Raw genomic sequence first — 19,476 nt, 5'->3', positions numbered from 1 at the left:
ACAGAGAATTATTTGCCAAATCCCAGCATTCTCATTCTTTGATATATACTTTATAGCCCAAGTATTCTGTGTCTCTGTAGCATTTCTAAACCTCCATGATAAAGGTAAAGGGACCCCTGACCATTAGGTCCAGTCGTGACCGACTCTGGGGTTGCGGCACTCATCTTGCTTTATTGGCCGAGAGAGCCGGCATACAGCTTCCGGGTCATGTGGCCAGCATGACTAAGCCGCTTCTGGCAAACCAGAGCAGCGCACAGAAACGCCGTTTACCTTCCCACCGGAGTGGTACCTATTTACCTACTTGCACTTTGACGTGCTTTCGAACTGCTAGGTGGGCAGGAGCTGGGAATGAACAACGGGAGCTCACCCCATCGCGGGGATTTGAACCGCCGACCTTCTGATCAGCAAGTCCTAGGCTCTGTGGTTTAACCCACAGCGCCACCCGCATGCCTAAACCTCCATGATATTCTGGCATAAAACAAAGGAGCAGTACTCAGAGCAGATAAGAGAAAGGGCTATGCAAATAGTAGCAGACTTAGTTCTCAGGCTCCCACTGAAAACTGTAGTACAAAAGTAAACCAGCTGCAATTTTACCAAGAAACCCCCCCCCCCACTAGGCACCAGGTTTGGGGAACGGGAGTAGCTCACTTGAGTAGTGTCTCTGAGTATACTTTCTTACTCCACACACCCCATCAACGATGGTTGACATTCACTCTTATAGGGGCAATGATGCAGAGGGGCAAAACTGCTCATCCAAGTGGCCTGGTCACCATGTGAATAATGTTCTTCTGTATGCATGACAATACACCACACTCATTATAAAGGGCATTTCTCACATTTTGCATCAATCAACAACAACGTACACCTAGAACCGACTTGTGGTAAAGATGTTTATTTTATACAAAAGTAATAAGCGATTCTTAAGGACTTAACTCCTACAAAAGTGAAGTTTATAGGCAAAAGCATCAACAATGACACACATTTGTAACTTTATAAATGTGTCTGTGTCAACTGAATACCAGCGGTTATATTAGTTCTCTTGCAATAAGGAAGACCTACCACACAGTTACTTATGTTTAGCTGTTCAGATGGACTTAATTTCTAATTGGCAGTTTCTGGTTGTAGAGTCGGTTTGCAATTAAGATGCTAGTACTCTAAAATGAAAGACACACTCTGTTGAAACAAGTTGTGTTGCAAACTTGAAGCTATACTAATTTCTAAGTTATTCGAAAGGGATGAGAGAGGTTTTAAAGGAAGATTGCATGGTGCTAACATTCTGACTAGATTCTACTGTTTGGAAACCACAGGGAAGTGGTCAGTAGGGCTGTCATGATGTTTGTGACTGTGCCCATAACACTTGCAAATGCAAAGGCTAGCATGCCCTTATTCCAGCAATTTTCCTGCTTCAGTTTCCTAAATCCAGATTACTGGGCCATTTGCACTACAACAGCTTTCCAAGCCTTCTCTTTGTCAAAATCCTTCATGCTGTTATTGGAAACCTACCAAAAAAAAAATTCAAACACTGTTATTGACAAATTAGAATGGAAGAATCCAGACTAAGGGTAAATCACTAGATGATACATTAGATGTGTGATCACATTTCCACGTCTTGCATTTTTATAAGAAAGTAGTAGCAGTGAAGATGCCTAATCCAGATTGGGACTGCAGTGCAGGGTGAGAGGGATATAACCCCTTCCTTCATGCCATTTTCTTGACCAAAATGCCCCCCCCAACTGCTGTTTGCCCAGGCAGCTTTGGAAGCACGTAGCAGTTTCTCTTGGGGGGCACTTAACCACAGAGCCTAGGACTTGCTGGTCGGCAGTTTGAATCCCCGCTACGAAGTGAGCTCCCATTGCTCGGTCCCTGCTCCTGTCAACCTAGCAGTTCAAAAGCACGTCAAAGTGCAAGTAGATAAATAGGTACCACTCCGGAGGGAAGGTAAAAGGCGTTTCCGTGCGCTGCTCTGGTTTGCCAGAAGCGGCTTAGTCCTGCTGGCCACATGACCCGGAAGCTGTACGCCGGCTCCCTCGGCCAATAAAGCGAAATGAGTGCCGCAACCCCAGAGTCGGTCACAACTGGTCAGGGGTCCCTTTACCTTTAGCCATTTCGGGGGGAATTTTCATTGATAAAATGGCATTGGAGGAAAAACTTAAAACAATCCCCCCTCCCACTTTACTACAGTCCCAATCTGAATCAGGTCCTCTCCCTAGATTAAGCATAAGTGGTAAACCATGAACAAACTTAGTTACAGCTTGTGGTTTGCCTGGAGCTATGAGCCTGGCTCTGGAAGTAACACAAAGCCAAACCATGGCTTAGTTCCAGACAGCATGGCTTAGTTCCAGTAGGAGCACTGTAAGCAAAATCTGCAGTTTAGGAACCCATGTTTGCTCGTTCACACTTAGCCATGTCAATATAACATTCACTTACAAATAAATCTGTATTTTAAAGAAGAACTGTGATGGGTGCTGGCAATGAAACTGAAATGATCAGCAGCATTCCATAATTACACCAATTTTAAAGTGAAATCATCCCTCACCTCTGTTGTTTTGTACTCTTGTTTGTTCATCTGTGGCACAGCCCACACTGAATCCCGCATCTTCATTTTTGCCTTGAAGCTTACACACAATATGACAGTGCCAGTAGTCAGGAAAGCTTGAATTAACAGCATCAGCATTAGAAGCAGGAGGAGCACGTCGTAAGACTGCTAAAAAAATTAAAACATACATAGAAAAGGCTTTAGCCTTTAGGTATGCTAACTGTTACACACTTTTCTGCCTCCAAAGGTCACATTTACTGGAAGCACCTGCAATGCTCTGGTTTCCCCTTACTTCCAATATCAAATTTCTATATCCTTAAGGGCCATTCTGTCCTGGTTTGAGAGCCAGCGGCTTATTTTGTCACCATTTATTAGCATGAGTTTTCCAATATGAAGTGTGAATGCCCAGGCATACCACATTCAAGTGTATATATTTCCTTATTATGTGAATGCAAAAGGAAACAGATTTACAAAGTTTTTCCATAGTTTGACTTGTAAGAAAACAGATTTTTACTTATTCCTCCTTCTCTCTGTGCTCACCCAATGCCAACTCCCATGAAATCTCTAAGGGCTGTGATCAGCACTTGTTCCCACTCAGGACTCAGGCAATTGGTAAGGAGGGTTGCCATTGCATGCCTAGCCTCTGGGCAAGATTCATTGCCCACTGACCAGGAAGGAAAGGGGAGCTGACATGATATGATAGAGCCAATTCAATGCTTCTGCACAGTGCTAACATTCCCACAGTGGTACCTTGGTTCTCAAACGCCTTGGTACTCAAACAACTTAGAACCAAACACTGCAAACCCAGAAGTAAGTGTTCCAGTTTGCGAACTTTTTTCAGAAGCCGAACGTGCTCCGTTTTGAGTGTTACGCTTCCGATTTGAGTGCCACACTTTCATTTTGAGAGTTACACTGAGGTCTGTCTGTTTTTGCTATTTATTTTGCGTTTTTGTGGTTCTTTTTTTTGTGACTGTGTGGAACCCAGTTCAGCTACTGATTGATTGTGTGACTGCAGTACATTGTCTATAGCTTTCATTTTATGGATCAATTGTCTTGTTAGATAGCAAAATTCATGTTAAGTTGCTGTTTTAGGGGTTGTTTTTAAAAATCTGGAGCGGATTAATCTGTTCTGCATTACTTTCTATGGGAAAGCGCGCCTTGGTTTTGGAACGCTTTGGTTTTGGAACAGAATTCCGGAACGGATTAAGTTTGAGAACCAAGGTACCACTGTATCGCCTTCCAGTTCTCCCTCGCAGAAAGCAGCAACTATGGGCCACATTTTGTATATGTCTTATAGTCATTAGGGAAATTATGGGAAAACCACAAAACATTATGGCAGATCTGCTGTACTCCTTATATACTACATAGACTTACTCTAAATAATTGCTAACACTGGGTATAAATTGGCAGATAATCTCCTGATATTATAGGAACTAAAGTTGTAGTTTATACTTCCCCACCTCTTATAGTGCAGCAAAAATAATATTTATGCACTACAATGTGTACAAGAATAAGGATAAGGATAAGGATAAGGATAAGTATAAACTCCAACAGTAGTAGTAGCATAATACCTTGGGAAAAGGCCATGTACCCTATGCTTCCGTAGCTCATGTTTTAAAGTGGCTGAGACCTTTGTTTTGGACATCTGTGGTTGGGAGTCCCAGCACATTCCGTTACCACAGCACATTAAGTAATCATACCTGGCAAGAACAAACCTGTCATGCTTTACAGTATGACTGAAATTATTTCCTGAAACTGACGTTCTTGGCAAGATGCAAATTTGCAAGCAACAGATAAACAGATTTCAATCAACTGATAAGCATCTCTAAAACATCTCAAGAACTAGAAACTGCACAAGTGATATCACAGGGGGGAAATGTTACATACATTCACTAGCTTTTACTTAGCCAGCATGCTATGGTAAACTGTAAGAATGCAGCCAAATAATGTATACGTAATTTAAATATGCTACACTCCCTCTCTGATCTTGCTTCCCTTTGGCTCCTGATCCTGGCTCACAACTTCTCAGGCTCCAAAGCAATCCTGCTTGCACACAACACAATAGTCCTACTTCTCTCCCTACATGTTACAAAGTAACACATAAAAAAAACTGAATCACAGCATTTAGAATATTTAGGACTATTTAGAATAGAAAGCAGTAGTTTGTACGGAACATTGTGGCCTTGGTCACAATACACTGACAAGATACATTGATTGTTTGCTTGGTAATTCAAAAGCAATACATACTTTAACTGTTGGTGGATAGTTTTTAAAGATGTCAACAATTCGCATAATACTGAAGGACAAGTATCCTGAAGCAGTGAATAATAATGGAGATGTAACACTGCTTATGGCAATCAGGACTTCTACCTAAAATGAAACATAGCATTGTGATTAGATAGGTATTTGTTATTAATTAAAAAAAGATTCATGTTGTATGTATTTTTGTGTCTCTGAGCAAGCTTGCGTAAATGAAGTTTGCTTCAATTTACTCATAAAAAGAAATTCAAAATGTAAGTTTAGTCCCTGAAAAAGTGAATGAGGAGTATGAAGTATTTACATTGATAAATATTTTAGAACTCATATTAATAAGTGTGTATTCAGAGCACCCAAGGTATTCGTAACATCCAGACAAAGGCCCAGTCCCCTAAAGAACTGCATGCTGTGTTCCATTTGTGTGATGCTTTGGATAATTGTGAATAAGGGAGAAAGACAACAAAACAGATATGGGGGGAAAGGAGAGTAAAACATTACACATGCAGCTGGGACCAAAAGTGACTACAGATATACTTAGACTGCATTCCTAAGCACACCTATTAGGAAGTACCATTGAAACCAATGGAGCTTATTTTTGAGTAGACATACATAGCATTACACTATTAAATGCTTACAGACTCTCCAGCTTTGAAATGCATCACAGCATAGGGAGAGATATAACTATGTATGAAAAAGTCAAATCATAAAGTTTGATACTGTCTGTGAGCCAGTAGAGAATTCTCACTATGCTTTATGTAGCTAATGTAGCAGATGGTAACATTTTGGATGGAATGGAGAGCATCAAGGTGCAATAAATAAGGATTGCAATGCTTTTGTATGTAGAGGTACAGAGCATTTTGACCCACTATTAATCTCCTATCCAATCAGTTTTTTAAGAAACATAAACATCTATAAAACCAATTTGTTGGAGATCACTAAGGCATCACTGGGCACCCAGAAGATAATGATTCCATTATGCCTCCTTCATAAACTGTGTGAAAAAATATCATCACTCTCTGGCCCAAATGAAGAGATTTGAAATGGCAGAAATATTAAATCAGTCTAGTTCCTGTTCAATTTTCAGAAAGTTCTACTGGACCTATTTTCACCATAACATTTATGATTGCATCAGTTTATTGAAGTACTTCCACCGGACTGCTTTAATAATATACTTACCAAGCATTTGCTTGGATATTCAGCGGCAACATGACTTGCAATGGCACTGGGAAAACACTAAAAAGAAACTAAATATGAGGAAATGTTCAGAACCAATCAGGATATATTTGGGTAGAGCAGTGCCTATTAGCAAATATACTTATTACCCCAACTGCACTTCCAATGATTTCTTGTTGTTTTATAAGAAGGGAAAGGGCACTAGGACACCACCAAGTAGGCAACATATTCCTGCTGTTGCTTGAGGCAGGATTCACTCCAACAGAATCTCTGACTGACCCCCTCCTCTGGAGTACTAGCAAACTTGGCCAGAGCGTGAACAATCACTCCAGTAAGGGGTGGGGGGTGGGAATCAATCAGAGATGCTGTTGGAGTGAAGACACTTTCCTGCTTTGAGAAAGAGAAGGAACATGCTCCCCACTTTGCGGAGTCCTAGTGCCCACTGGAAAATTATAAAATACACACTATCTACCTAATTGATTTAAAGAGTAACCCAATGCACATTTATTCAGTGGTATGTCCCGCTGTGTTCAATGGGGCTAGAAAAGTCGGCATTTGATTATAGCTCGAATGGGATATACCATCTCAAACTCTTATCTGCACCAATAAGTTGTATGTATATAGGATTGAAGGACTGGTTTGGATGATGCCTGTGGGTCCCAACCAAACCTATAATTTTGTATCTGTAAGACATGGTCTACACTGGAAGTAACTGCTGAACTGATCAAACTAGTTTTTTTTTAAGTTAATGGTCCTTGCTAGACGTGTAAATACATTTTTAACGTGTCTAAATAGTTAGCCATATTGCTATAGAAACAAGTTAATGCTAATTAATGCTGCTTCTGGGAGGAGGGAATAAGCCTCCCCCCTCACCTGGCTGAATGCCACTTCACCTTGTGCGAAGGAGAACAATAAGCAAAGAGCTAGCCTTTGTGTTAGACTATTAATGTCGTGAGTCCCTCCATCTTGTACTCAGGTTGTATATATGTGTAAATAAGACCATATAGTCTAAATAACCAACAGCCTTCTTTCTAAGGAAACAGAGCCTGGATAAATGCTGGAATCTCTCAATAAGCTGTTTGTTCTTTTTTCTGATTCATATTCCTTGATTTTTACTAGATCACACACCTTTCTGAATCCAGTTTTGTTTTTGTTTTTTAATATGCCTGACTACAAAGGACCTGGGCTCTTTTCCAAGTAGTCCTGTAAATTAAGACACAATGTGGTCTTCCAATTAATTCATACTCTCAGCACAAAGATTTCCACATATGCAATGGAATCTTTTCCTCTCTCCTCCCTGCCTGCATACCCTAAATCTGTTCTGGGGGAAAGTCCACTGCACAAGCAGAAATCATTGTGTAGATGAAGCAAGTTGGTTGAATGCTGGTCAAGAGTACCAGCCTTTCTTATCTGTACAGAATGTTGTTACTTAAAGGTGTACAAATGCTGTTAATAATAAAGTGTGACAGTTTTACAAGAATAAGTAGAATGTTCCTAATATATATGTATAAGACACTGATGGTACATTTAAAAACCTGTTATTCATCAAAGTGAACAACAGTTTATAAAATGTTATATTCAATGATGTAATACTTACAGCCACTAAAATCCAAAAGAAAGTTACTGAAAGATATGGCCCTGAGACTAGCACATCCATATTCAAAGCTATTATTCCACCAAACACAGCAGAAATTCCAATAATCACTTCAATTACCTAAAAAAGAAGAAGAATTTGCTTGGGATTTTTATATAATAAAAATATATTATATAAAATTATACATAATTCATAGCAGATTCTTAGAGACTGATAAAACAAAGATCTCTTACTGAATAGGATTTTAGGATCCGTGCTGGAAAGCTGACATTATTCAATGTGATCGCACTATCATACATTGTCGTCTAAAAGGGGGAAAAGATGATCAGAGTAAATAAACTATTAACCAAGCATTAGTCATCTGGGTGTAGAAGCTACCCGCAGATTGGAAGAACTTACAACTTGGTAACTTACGACTTTATGTTTAAAAACTTAAAAGGGAATTCATGTTTGAACTCATATAACCCATAACACACATAGCTGTGTGTGTTTTATGTGAAAAAGGACCTTTTCCTCCTGCTGCTTCCATCTGTGTGCATAAAATACTAAAATACAAGACATACCAGCATAATTTTTCCCTTTCTCCATGTCAAGATATACAAATCTACACATGTACGTATATGTACACAAATATGCCTGTTCATTAATATGACCCACTCATGCTGAAGTACTGCAGCTGAAATGTCAATACCATTCATAAAACAGCTTGCTCAGAGGGAGGATTACATAGATAGGGGATTAGTTTCAGAGATAGTGCAATGAAAGAAATTCTGGCAGCTGCACTGTTCTGCAAACTGTTAAGCAATAGCTAGCAGAAAACTAGGCACAACAAGGAGTTCAAGTGTGCTTCTTGAGATGTTGTGAAAGACCTTGTCCAAGAAATTGTGCAACACCTTGTGCTAACACCGACACAGCTTTCGACTCATGTAAGATCCTACCTAAGATTAGCTAAATAGAATAAATTGTTTGAGAATCTTAGTCTTACTCTTCCACCACAAACAAGTTTTGTTAGTTTTTAAGGTGAAAGAAGACTATTTGATTTTGTAGCTCCCCGTTTCCTTGTATTCTGTAATTTTCATATATCCACATGGGTGAATATGCTAGCAAAGCTATAGACCAGGCATGTCCAAAGACTGTTTCGGGGGCCTAATCCACTGGTCAGTTTAATTTGGCCCCTGTGGCAGTTTATTTCCTGGGATAAAATCCTAAAAAACCTCAACAACTTTAATCCCCAAAAAAGCTCAACAACTTCAATCCTAAAAAAATGGTCAACAACTTTGGTCGGCCCTCACGACCCTTCATTTCATCAAATCTGGCCCTCTTTGAAAAACGTTTGGATACCACTGCTATAGACAATACATTGTATGGAGACGTTGGACTGTCTGGACTATACATAACTATACAGGCCCAGTGTATTCACAAGAAAATTGCTACAGCAAAGATAGATTTTCTGTACTTGTAGACATTACAATGTGGATACAGTGGTACCTCTGGATGCGAATGGCACCCGTTAGCATCCTGAAGCGAACCCAACCCGCGTCTGCGCCTGTGCGGATCACGATTCGCAGCATCTGCACATGTGCATGACATAATTTTGAGCGTCTGCGCATGCGCGAGCGGCAAAACCCAGAAGCAACGCATTCCGTTACTTCCGGGTTGCCGTGGAGCATAACCTGAAAATGCTCAACCTGAAGCATATTTAACCCGAGGTATGACTGTATTGATTTAGGATGCAACGTAAACCTTGGCCGCTGCCCAGTGGGGCTTAACTGAATTGCAGAGTCACAGTTACATCCACATCCTTGCTGCATGTACCTGCCTGGGCAAAAGTTGGGGCGTCAGCCTGGAGCTGGTGCAGCAATCAGGCCCAATGCCACCATGTGGCAACAATGAGGCAGGCTAGGGATCGCTCAGTCCCTCAATGCCCCATTTGGTGAGCCAAACAGGAAGCTCCATGCCAGCAGAATAATGCTGGCATTACTTCACAGTGAAGACTGGCAAGACTAGACAGAAGAGTATCTCTGCCCAATACACCGCCACCGAGCCCAGTACAAAGTGGGGTTGCATTGCACTGATAATATTTGAAAGTAGCATGTGCTATCCGGAAAGGAAAAAGGAAGCTCCTGATCTCACTGCCAGAAAGATGTTTGTATGAAATCTGTAATGCTCATATAAAATACAGAAAAAATGAGTTACTCCCCAGCAGAAATGCACCCCAAAACCCCCAATATTCAGTAGTACACATGTATTTGATATCATAGATATATGACAGAATCACTGTGGCTATGTTTCTGAGGCAGTATGCACATATGAAGTAGAGACTGTAGAGAGCCTTTAGGCTATTTTAGAAATATTTAAGGAAAAACTTACTTTCTTCCTCCTGCAGCACTCCTCGTTAAACCTTGCTGAAATTATTACAGTAGTTGCCATGAAAATTTCCAGTAGAATGAGGAGAATTAAGTTGAAATTTATCTGTGCATAAAAGGTATTTAAAAAATTTAGATTAACATAAACTTATCTACATAATTACTATAAAGTCACCCGGTCCGATCCAGAGCATGAAAGGCGGAGTGAAAGGCGGGATATCAAATCCAAACTCTTCTTCTTCTCTTCTTTGCAATGGAGCACTTGCAATGAAAAATGGAACCATAGGAGCACCATTGTTGTGGCTTCTCATGAAGTTTGGCTAACCATTCTAGTTTAGCCCCACTAAACAGGGGCTTTGCATTGGCATACTTAAAACTGGATGAACCATATAGGGAACCATTTCACACAAACCTGCCATGTGGAACAGGATCAACACATTATGGTTTTTCAATGGCTAGCATAATGCAAATGCAACTTTTGAAGCAGGCCTAGAACAGCTCGCTCAATTTTTTATACCTAGAGTTTTGAGAATGAGAATTGCTGGCAATCTATTTGATATGTCTGATCATTTGTTGCTTGAACTTTAAGAACCAATAATAATATAGCAAGGAAAGAAGCGGAAATGAAATGCCCAAACACATGCCAGCATTAAAACATTAAAAGTATTTTCCTATAAAGTCTCTTCAGATTTAAAAACAAAAGCAGCAAATTATGAAATAGTGCCTAAGTAGTGTCTGATTAACTTTTTGAAAGATAATATATATACAATGAACAAAATAAGCAAACTCAATATCAAATAAACTAATTATAGAATTTATCTTTATTGTTAAGAGCTCACATTTACTGCTGTAGGGTTCAAGACAAGTTTGCATCCAAACCAAACTAAACATGTTGTTGTAATAGCAAATGTAGAAACAAACAGCATCTGGAAATTGGGTATCTGTAAAAACAAAAACAAAAAACATCACACACACACACACATTAAGAATATTTCATTTTTGCTTTATTTAAAGAAATTAAGTGTTAACAGTCATTCCAAGCTTATAAAGTACTTACCACATTAACTTTGTTTCGGGCTATGGCAAAACTCACAGCTGCTGAGGGAATACACTGGAGAGAAATTAATGAAAATTAAGAGTACAATTTACAAACTAAACTAGAATTTCATGAATAATAAAATTTCCCACTGAGTATAGAATAGACATACTTTGCCTATGTGAACATAGTAAATCACAGCAAAAGCCCCATCTCACCCATAAAGCTTTTGGATAATTTAGGCAAATCCATTATCTTTCAGGCTAAATTTTTGTTTGTTTGTTTGTTTTCTCTTTCTGAAACCCACTATTTCTGTCTCTTCCTCCGTACTCTCTTCTGGCAAGTCTGAACTTGCAGAGGGCTTTTGAAATTAGGCTGCAAATTACCTACCACCACTGCCCTAAACATAAACTTACTGTGATAAAGGTAAGAGTCACAATCCAAAGATCTATTTAAGATGTTCCCAAGGGCTTTAACACATGAGACCACTGACCACTGACTTAAAACAAAACAGCAGACCCCAAATAACTCAAACACAATTTTTTTGTGAGACGTACGCTCCGTTTCAAAAATGATTTGCCATGGAGTGACGGGAAGGTGAATGTTTGGTAAACGCATCCAAAAGCCCTGTGACACACGATACATGGTGCAATGAATGCACCCTGAAAAGTGCTACAGATATGAAAAATAATCATAAAAGAAAATAAGAATGTTGTTTTAACAAAATCCACAAAGGCCACAATCCAATACAGGGATGGACACATTTAAACTCAGTTCACTGAAATAAATGTGTTTAAGAATGCCTAATTCTACAGCATCTTAAAAAGAAGACATCACCTTGCCAACAAAGGTCCGTATAGTTAAAGCCATGGTTTTCCCAGTAGTGATGTATGGAAGTGAGAGCTGGACCATAAAGAAGGTTGATTGTCGAAGAATTGGTGCTTTTGAATTATGGTGCTGGAGGAGACTCTGGAGAGTCCCATGGACTGCAAGAAGATCAAACCTATCCATTCTGAAGGAAATCAGCCCTGAGTGCTCACTGGAAGGACAGATCGTGAAGCAGAGGCCACCTCATGAGAAGAGAAGACTCCCTGGAAAAGACCCTGATGTTGGGAAAGATGGAGGGCAGAAGGAGAAAGGGATGACAGAGGACGAGATGGTTGGACAGTGTTCTCGAAGCTACGAACATGAGTTTGACCAAACGGCAGGAGGCAGTGGAAGACAAGAGTGCCTGGCATGCTCTGGTCCATGGGGTCACGAAGAGTCGGACACGACTAAAAGACTAAACAACAACAACAACAATTCTTTCAGACTGTACAGTGAGCAAATGTTTAACGGAACTTGGAAGGCTTGATACCAAGGTGGGTATGAGGAACGAGTGGCCCTCTGGATGTTGTTGAACTCCAACTCCCATCCAACATGGTCAATGGTTTTCTGTAAATAGCAGAGAGATAAGATGCAGCTGACTGTTTGAGGCAGCTGGATCAGAACTGTTGCCCCTTGGTCAGCACCCTGTTTTTCATTAAGCTACAGAGATATAGGCAGATAGGTATCAGGTAAATATGGTGTGGTTGCTTTGTGATACAGTAGCAGGCTGTATTCCCTCCTCAAGAGTTCATTTCCTCTTGCCCTGAAGTTGTACTACTCAACTAACTGGAGCAGGATCTCTTGTACCACCAATATGACTGGGGAAAGAGTTTCCTACCCCAAGATTAGCCTAACCAGAACAGGATGAAGAAATGTTCTTTTCCTTTCTCTTTATAAAGAGGAGAAAGCAGTTATTTCCTGATTACATGAACAAGCCAGCTAGAGCAGCAAAGACCAGCAGTAAAGGCCCATGGTGCATGCCACCCTTCTAATTCTGTTTTTGGATCAACTGAGTGGGCCTTTTGCAGCCACTTCAGAACCTCTAAATCTGTCCGAGTGCCTATTGTTACTTGACCTGGTCAACAATGGTAGATACTCATCTTCATTTATACTCACTGACTTCAGTTTAGAGCCTACCCTTGAGAGCATGTCTTGGATGGTTCCAGTGTGACAGCTGAGCCCCACTTTCTCATCATCTAAAATCACCCAAAGCACAGAGTCCCGTTCACACTGAATTGTCACAGAATTTGACTCCTATCCACTTGAACTATCCATGACTTAGGGCTACACTCTGATGCATTCATTAATATGCCAGGAGATTTACTTCCAAGAAGAAATTATTATTATTACTATTCATAATACTTACATACTGCTTTTCATCTGAAGATCTCAGGTCGGTCCACAAGATTAAACATCAGTTGCTCATTGGCAATACATGAATTGATAAAGTCAATGTCTTCCATGTTGCAGCAAGAAAGGATAGAATACATAGGACTGGGTTTTTAAACTTCCACTGTAGCTAAGAGAATCATTTGGACATAACTCACTCAAGTCCCATTGGTGTCACAACTAATTTAACTGAATCAGGGCCTTTTGTGTGTGTGCACACGAGAACACACTAAGAACAAAAGACATCATCCAGAGATAAAAGATACTTATACAACCCTAGCTTCATGCTTACAAATATAACCCGAGAGAGAAGGAAATTTATAGGATTCTCTGTGCCCCTGATATTTGCTCATGTGATGTTTCATTACATTGTTTATTTGAATATAAATAACACACAATAACTAAACATTGCATCTGCTATTATAAAGCAGAAGGGGGGGGGACCAAGTGTTTAATTGGCAAGCTGCTGCCAATTATTTTAAAGCAAACAATTTCTCTGAAATCAAGAGTGAGGAATTATCTAAAGAGAGCATGTGTTAGCAGTTTACTTCTGGATCAAGTGGAATATCTGAGATAAGGCTTTTGAAGCATAATGAAAATAAGAAAATTGAATTATATTTCTAATTTATATTTCTAAACAGCCACAAAAATTAAAAGGAATGCTTACTGAACCTGCTGCACAGCGCAAGTAATCCATTTCAGATGGAAAAACATTCCCCAAATAAAGTGAAAATCCAGAGGTAACAAGGATGCAAGTCTGAAATGAAGAAATTACATTATTAGTATAAATTATATAGCTAAGCAACTTCATGAGAATTGGCAGTTCTTTTCAAAAATGAAAATACTAGAACCATTAACAATTGTTTCTCTGTGTTAATGATACTGAAACCAGACATCAAAAGATCTTTATAAGTCAAAAGAACATGTTGTCTTGCTGCTAAGTTCTAGAACTATTATGCAATGACTTGGCAACAATATAAAAGAATAACAACTTAGGAAGTGTTTGTATTTAACTAAATAAAAATAGATGTCAATAAATACATTGGATTTGTGGGAAGATTCACACAAACAAGCACTTTCTCTTGCTCTGTGTGATTGTGCATCATCCAAACAGTTTATTTGGATAGTTCCAGACTGTTGCTATTTTGGGGTGGGATTCAATCACATACAGGTAAATTCTGCTTGCACAATTATAGATGACTGGGAGGTCTTGCACAACAGACTTGTTTTCCCCAAAAGATCAGAATTTTGTAATGTGATAAGGAAAATGCAATGGAAAGTGTGTGATAACATTTTGACACCACATTGTCTAGCCTCCCTGCAAACAAATTAGAGTGAATGTTCATTAAACAGCCAACGTTTTCTATTTTCCCTTCAAACAACTCAGGATAAATGCCGACTAAACAGGTCACCTGGAAGCACCCTTAAAGGTAAAGGTAAAGGTACCCCTGCCCGTACGGGCCAGTCTTGACAGACTCTGGGGTTGTGCGCCCATCTCACTCAAGAGGCCAGGGGCCAGCGCTGTCCGGAGACACTTCTGGGTCACGTGGCCAGCGTGACATCGCTGCTCTGGCGAGCCAGAGCCGCACACGGAAACGCTGTTTACCTTCCCGCTGGTAAGCGGTCCCTATTTATCTACTTGCACCCGGAGGTGCTTTCGAACTGCTAGGTTGGCAGGCACTGGGACCGAGCAGCGGGAGCGCACCCGCCGCAGGGATTCGAACCGCCGACCTTTCGATCGGCAAGTCCTAGGCGCTGAGGCTTTAACCCACAGCGCCACCTGCATCCCGGAAGCACCCTTAGTCTCTGTGTAATTCTTTCTTTCAGCCTTTTCTAATGCTTGTCATCTCTCTTCCTTAGCGTATATTTTACTCCCAAGCACGAGCAATCTTTGGGAATCTCAGTGTTGTAGAGTCTATATATTTTAGCTGGAATCATTGTCTCTGAATAGACTGAAATTGCTCAGTATATTCATAAAAATAAGTGGAACTCTTTATGATGCTTCCTCTATTGACAGCAAGAATTCAGCAAAAGATGTCAGTCAGCTGTCACTCGCAGCAACAATTTAGGAAAAGAAAATCTTACTAAAGCAGTAAATTAAAGTTAACTAAAGAAAATAAGCTCCTTTCTTGGCAGGCATGCTTAACAAAACAATGAAACTTCTCAGCAAAGACAGCTTGTCTACATCTTGTGGCTATGCAGTGAAGCATTCTAAGTATTTTTTTAGTAGTTCTTGTTAAACAAAGTACAGTACTCAGGGGAAATCCTCAGGAATTTCTGTTACTGCTACTACTAAACATTTATTTTGCAACTATCATGTGCTAGCAGCTTCAGTGCCTAACATTTTCTGTTAATAAGCAAGCATATTATATTATTTAAATTATTATAGCCACAGTATTCCCAAGAAGTATCAAGAACTATATTTTTCACTTTTATTCTCATGTTGTTGTTGGCATCCGTCTATCTCGACCTCTGGGGGTAAAGTCAAACTGCCGTGTTAGCTGCACCCAGGTGACCTCCCTGGGGTGCAAGCCTGGGCAGTATGTATGGAGGTCCTGGGTTGCCCAAACAACAAGATCCGCCTTCCCTCTCGACCTCGCTGACATGTTTGGCAAGAGCTTTGTATAGGGTTTAAAGGGACGCAGGTGGCGTAAAACCTCAGTGCCTAGGACTTGCCAATCGTATGGTCGAATCCCCGCGGCGGGCTGAGCTCCCATCTTTCGGTCCCAGCTCCTGCCCACCTAGCAGTTCGAAAGCACCCCTAAGTGCAAGTAGATAAATAGGTACCGCCTTATAGCGGGAAGGTAAACGGCGTTTCCGTGTGCTGCGCTGGTGCTGGCTCGCCAGAGCAGCTTCGTCACGCTGGCCACGTGACCCAGAAGTTCTCCGGACAGCGCTGGCCCCCGGCCTCTTAAGTGAGATGGGCGCACAACCCTAGAGTCAGACACGACTGGCCTGTACGGGCAGGGGTACCTTTACCTTTACCTTGTATAGGGTTTACTCCTTGGACTTTTCTTCTCCTAATGATATCCCGCAAAACAGCAGAGGTTTAGGATCAGAGTTTTCCTTCTCCCAGCTTGACTTCCCAGATGGGAAGGGCTACTTTCCCATCTGCCCCTCACTTCCTTCTACAGTACGTGCAGAAACCACTTTCTTGACCATTGGACTAACTACTGGTCTCATTCGCTTAATCTGCTAGAGCCTGTCTTCGCATGCAGGGTAAGTCCCTAACTCACCGAGGCTTTGATACCTATCGGCTACCTTCACCTGGTTTGGCCGGCCAGTCAAAGCTGTTTCCTGGGGTGTGGCTGCTGTCACATGCTGACAGCTTCTAGGAGCCATGGGTGAGAGCTGAGTGCAGGTTGGGGACCAAAGCTGGGCAAACTACCTCACACTTGAGCCAACTTTGGCACCCACAATAATATTAGTGTGGGGGTTGCCCTCCCAGTCAATGGGCAAAATTGAAGCCCTTTGTTGCAGACACCCACAATCTTCAGCACGAGTTGGCACCTATGCTACCTCAAGGAGCATGATGTGTGACCCACCAGAGGTACCACACCTCCCCTAATACTTCATACATCCTACAAATTCATCACATCCTTCAAAACACACCAAGTGCCAAAAACTGGGTGGAATTTACTTCTAGGTGAGTGTATACAGTACTGCAACCTATGTATACTTAGACACTTAGCAATGCCAGTTATAAAACTATGAACTATAATAAAATTATTAACACACTCAGAAAACAAACAAACAAGTCTACAAAAACAAAAAAAGTCAAGCTAAGGAATGGTATTTCAGTGGTAACCATTGTACATTATAGTCATTTGTGTGGTTTATGCATGGATGGTCCATATCGGTTGGAAAGGTTTTGAAAACCTTGAATTTATGCTAACTGCACAATTTAAAATACAATCCAATCACATCTTATGCACATTTAACTTGTGCAATTTCAACCATATGTGGTTCAAGACCAACTGGTTGAAATTCCAGAAGTTAAAGGCAAGCAAGGCAGAATGCTGAAAAACTCTTTTTACGCTAGGCTGGAAAGAGCTAAATGGCACTCTCCTGGTCATCCTGCCAAGAGGGCCTCATTCTGGAGAAGGACCCCTTTATCCTTTTCTCAGAGCAAGAGGAGAGGAGGCAGAGAGTAGTAGTGGAAAGGGCAGCAGAGAGCCTGCCCTCACCACCTGGCTGGACAAGCAAGAGGTTAATGAGATGAGAATGCAGCCTGGAGAGCACCAGTTTGTCAAGCCCTGTACCAGCCCTCTATGACAATTCTGTCATTTTGCCATATTATTGGGCTGGCACAAGACGAAGGTGGCACTGTGGTCTAAACCACTGAGCCTCTTGGGCTTGCCGATCAGAAGGTCGGCGGTTTGAATATCCGCAACAGGTGAGCTTCCGTTGCTCTGTCCCAGCTCCTGCCAACCTAGCAGTTCGAAAGCACGCCAGTGCAAGTAGATAAAGAGGTACCACTGTGGCGGGGAGGTAAACGGTGTTTCCGTGTGCTCTGGTTTCCATCATGGTGTTCCATTGCCCCAGAAGCTGTTTAGTAATGCTGGCCACACGACCCGGAAAGCTGTCTGTGGACAAACGCTGGTTCCCTTGGCCTGAAAAGCGAGATGAGTGCTGCACCCCATAGTCACCTTTGACTGCACATAACCGTCCAGGAATCCTTTACCTTTGACCCAGCCCCCTGTGACAATTGCATCATTTTGCCATACTATTAGGCTTGCACTGGTAGGACTTAATTCCAGTAAATACTACTTTTAGAAAATCAAAACTTTCCAACTTCAAACAGATTTAATGACATGGGTAATAATGTAATAAAAATTAACCTACTATATTTGCCCAGTACAACCTTACCTATTTAGCCCTGACCAGACTGGGATAATATTTCATACTTACCCCCATCAGCAAAGAATATATCCATGTTTTATAACTAAAACATGGATGAAACCTCTTTGATAGTTGAAGGTCGCTTGATTTAATATCTGGAACATAATTTCCATTCTCTTGTTTTCCACGCTCCAAGGTTGGCATTCTGTCATAACTAAATTCTTCCCTGTAAGATTCCTCCTTGGTCATGGTGCTTTAAAGTGAAAATAAATTTTCCTTTTATTTCTGAATTTGGAGTTCCCAATAAATCTTACATTGTTTCTATATTTGTTCGGGGATCTTGAGCTAGGAATGTTCTTTTTTACTTCAATGTATTTCGAGTTACATATTTCTACGGAACTTTCATATTAACATGGCTAGGATCACATTAGTAAGCTGTGTTCCTAACAATTTTCATACTCGAAAGTCCATTCCAAGACAGTAAAAGAGACTGAATTGTGAATTATTAAATACTGAAGGCAATTTTAACCACCACATTCCTATGGATGTCTACTCAGAAGTCCCACCGAGTTAAATGGGTATAATAGGATTGCACAGTAAATAACTATTTTCAAATTAGTGCACAGTTCTGTACTCTACATTCTAATCATATTTAGCAACCCCAGTGTGCAAACAAATCAACAATTATACTTAATATTTCATATAGGCCAGCATCCATACAACAAATTAAATGAGTATAATTCAATATATCCAAACCATTTAACAACTTCTACTTTAGAGCTTGAATAATTTTTATATATATATAAAAATACAGTTTCCTAACATTCACTTCTGCATAATTATCAACAGAATGGGAAATAAGCACAATTCTGACAACAATCCTATACATACTCCGATGGGAGTAAGTCCAATTAAATGTATAGGATTGCATTAAAAACACACTGCATACAGTACTTGATGACATGATAAAATAGTTTGTTGTTATATAAATGCAACTTATCCATTTTACTTATCCCCACAACTCACTTAGAATAATTATGGAGTATACCGATTACTAAAACTTAACCACATATTTACCAGTTGTTAAAATCTGTTATACTTACATTAAACTGAGAAATTAATATTCAACTTTGAATAGTTTTGTGAGTAAAGTTGTCCGTACACTTTGTTATAGTCTCACTGCTTAGTGATTCATGCTGCCTTTGAAAAGTTTGCTCTTCTACTTTGGCTTTCAACAAGGTCTATTCATACGTGGAACAAAAGCACAGCAAAAACCACAGTTAAGCCAGAGAACAGGGAAATGCCAACTGAATTTTAATGAAGAGAACATACTAGAAAATTACTGTACCATATTCTCACAAGGCTGATTCCATAATTGTCTTAGGGCAAGCAAAAATTGAAGCAAAAGTTTCAATAT

The 19,476-nt window shown here is 40.4% G+C and overlaps 1 protein-coding gene across 1 annotated transcript in view; it reads right to left on the bottom strand.

Annotated features, from left to right (window-relative positions):
- Positions 1-876: 876 nt before the first annotated feature.
- The window catches only part of MLC1 (modulator of VRAC current 1), a 21,734-nt gene continuing 3,134 nt past the window's right edge, over positions 877-19,476 (bottom strand). Inside the window, exons 2-13 of the mRNA XM_083699432.1 lie at positions 19,163-19,300; positions 18,129-18,312; positions 13,885-13,974; positions 10,983-11,036; positions 10,765-10,866; positions 9,930-10,031; positions 7,793-7,864; positions 7,563-7,679; positions 5,969-6,025; positions 4,784-4,906; positions 2,537-2,704; positions 877-1,499 (exon numbers count right to left, since the gene is read on the bottom strand). Coding sequence (XP_083555558.1) covers positions 1,425-1,499; positions 2,537-2,704; positions 4,784-4,906; positions 5,969-6,025; positions 7,563-7,679; positions 7,793-7,864; positions 9,930-10,031; positions 10,765-10,866; positions 10,983-11,036; positions 13,885-13,974; positions 18,129-18,308 — 1,140 coding nt within the window. The 5' untranslated portion in view covers positions 18,309-18,312; positions 19,163-19,300 and the 3' untranslated portion in view covers positions 877-1,424. The remainder of the gene's footprint in view (positions 1,500-2,536; positions 2,705-4,783; positions 4,907-5,968; positions 6,026-7,562; positions 7,680-7,792; positions 7,865-9,929; positions 10,032-10,764; positions 10,867-10,982; positions 11,037-13,884; positions 13,975-18,128; positions 18,313-19,162; positions 19,301-19,476) is intronic.

Source organism: Podarcis gaigeae (assembly GCF_964106915.1).
Source record: "Podarcis gaigeae genome assembly, chromosome: 10".
Taxonomy (NCBI): domain Eukaryota; kingdom Metazoa; phylum Chordata; class Lepidosauria; order Squamata; family Lacertidae; genus Podarcis; species Podarcis gaigeae.
This window is presented reverse-complemented; position numbering and strand designations above follow the sequence as displayed.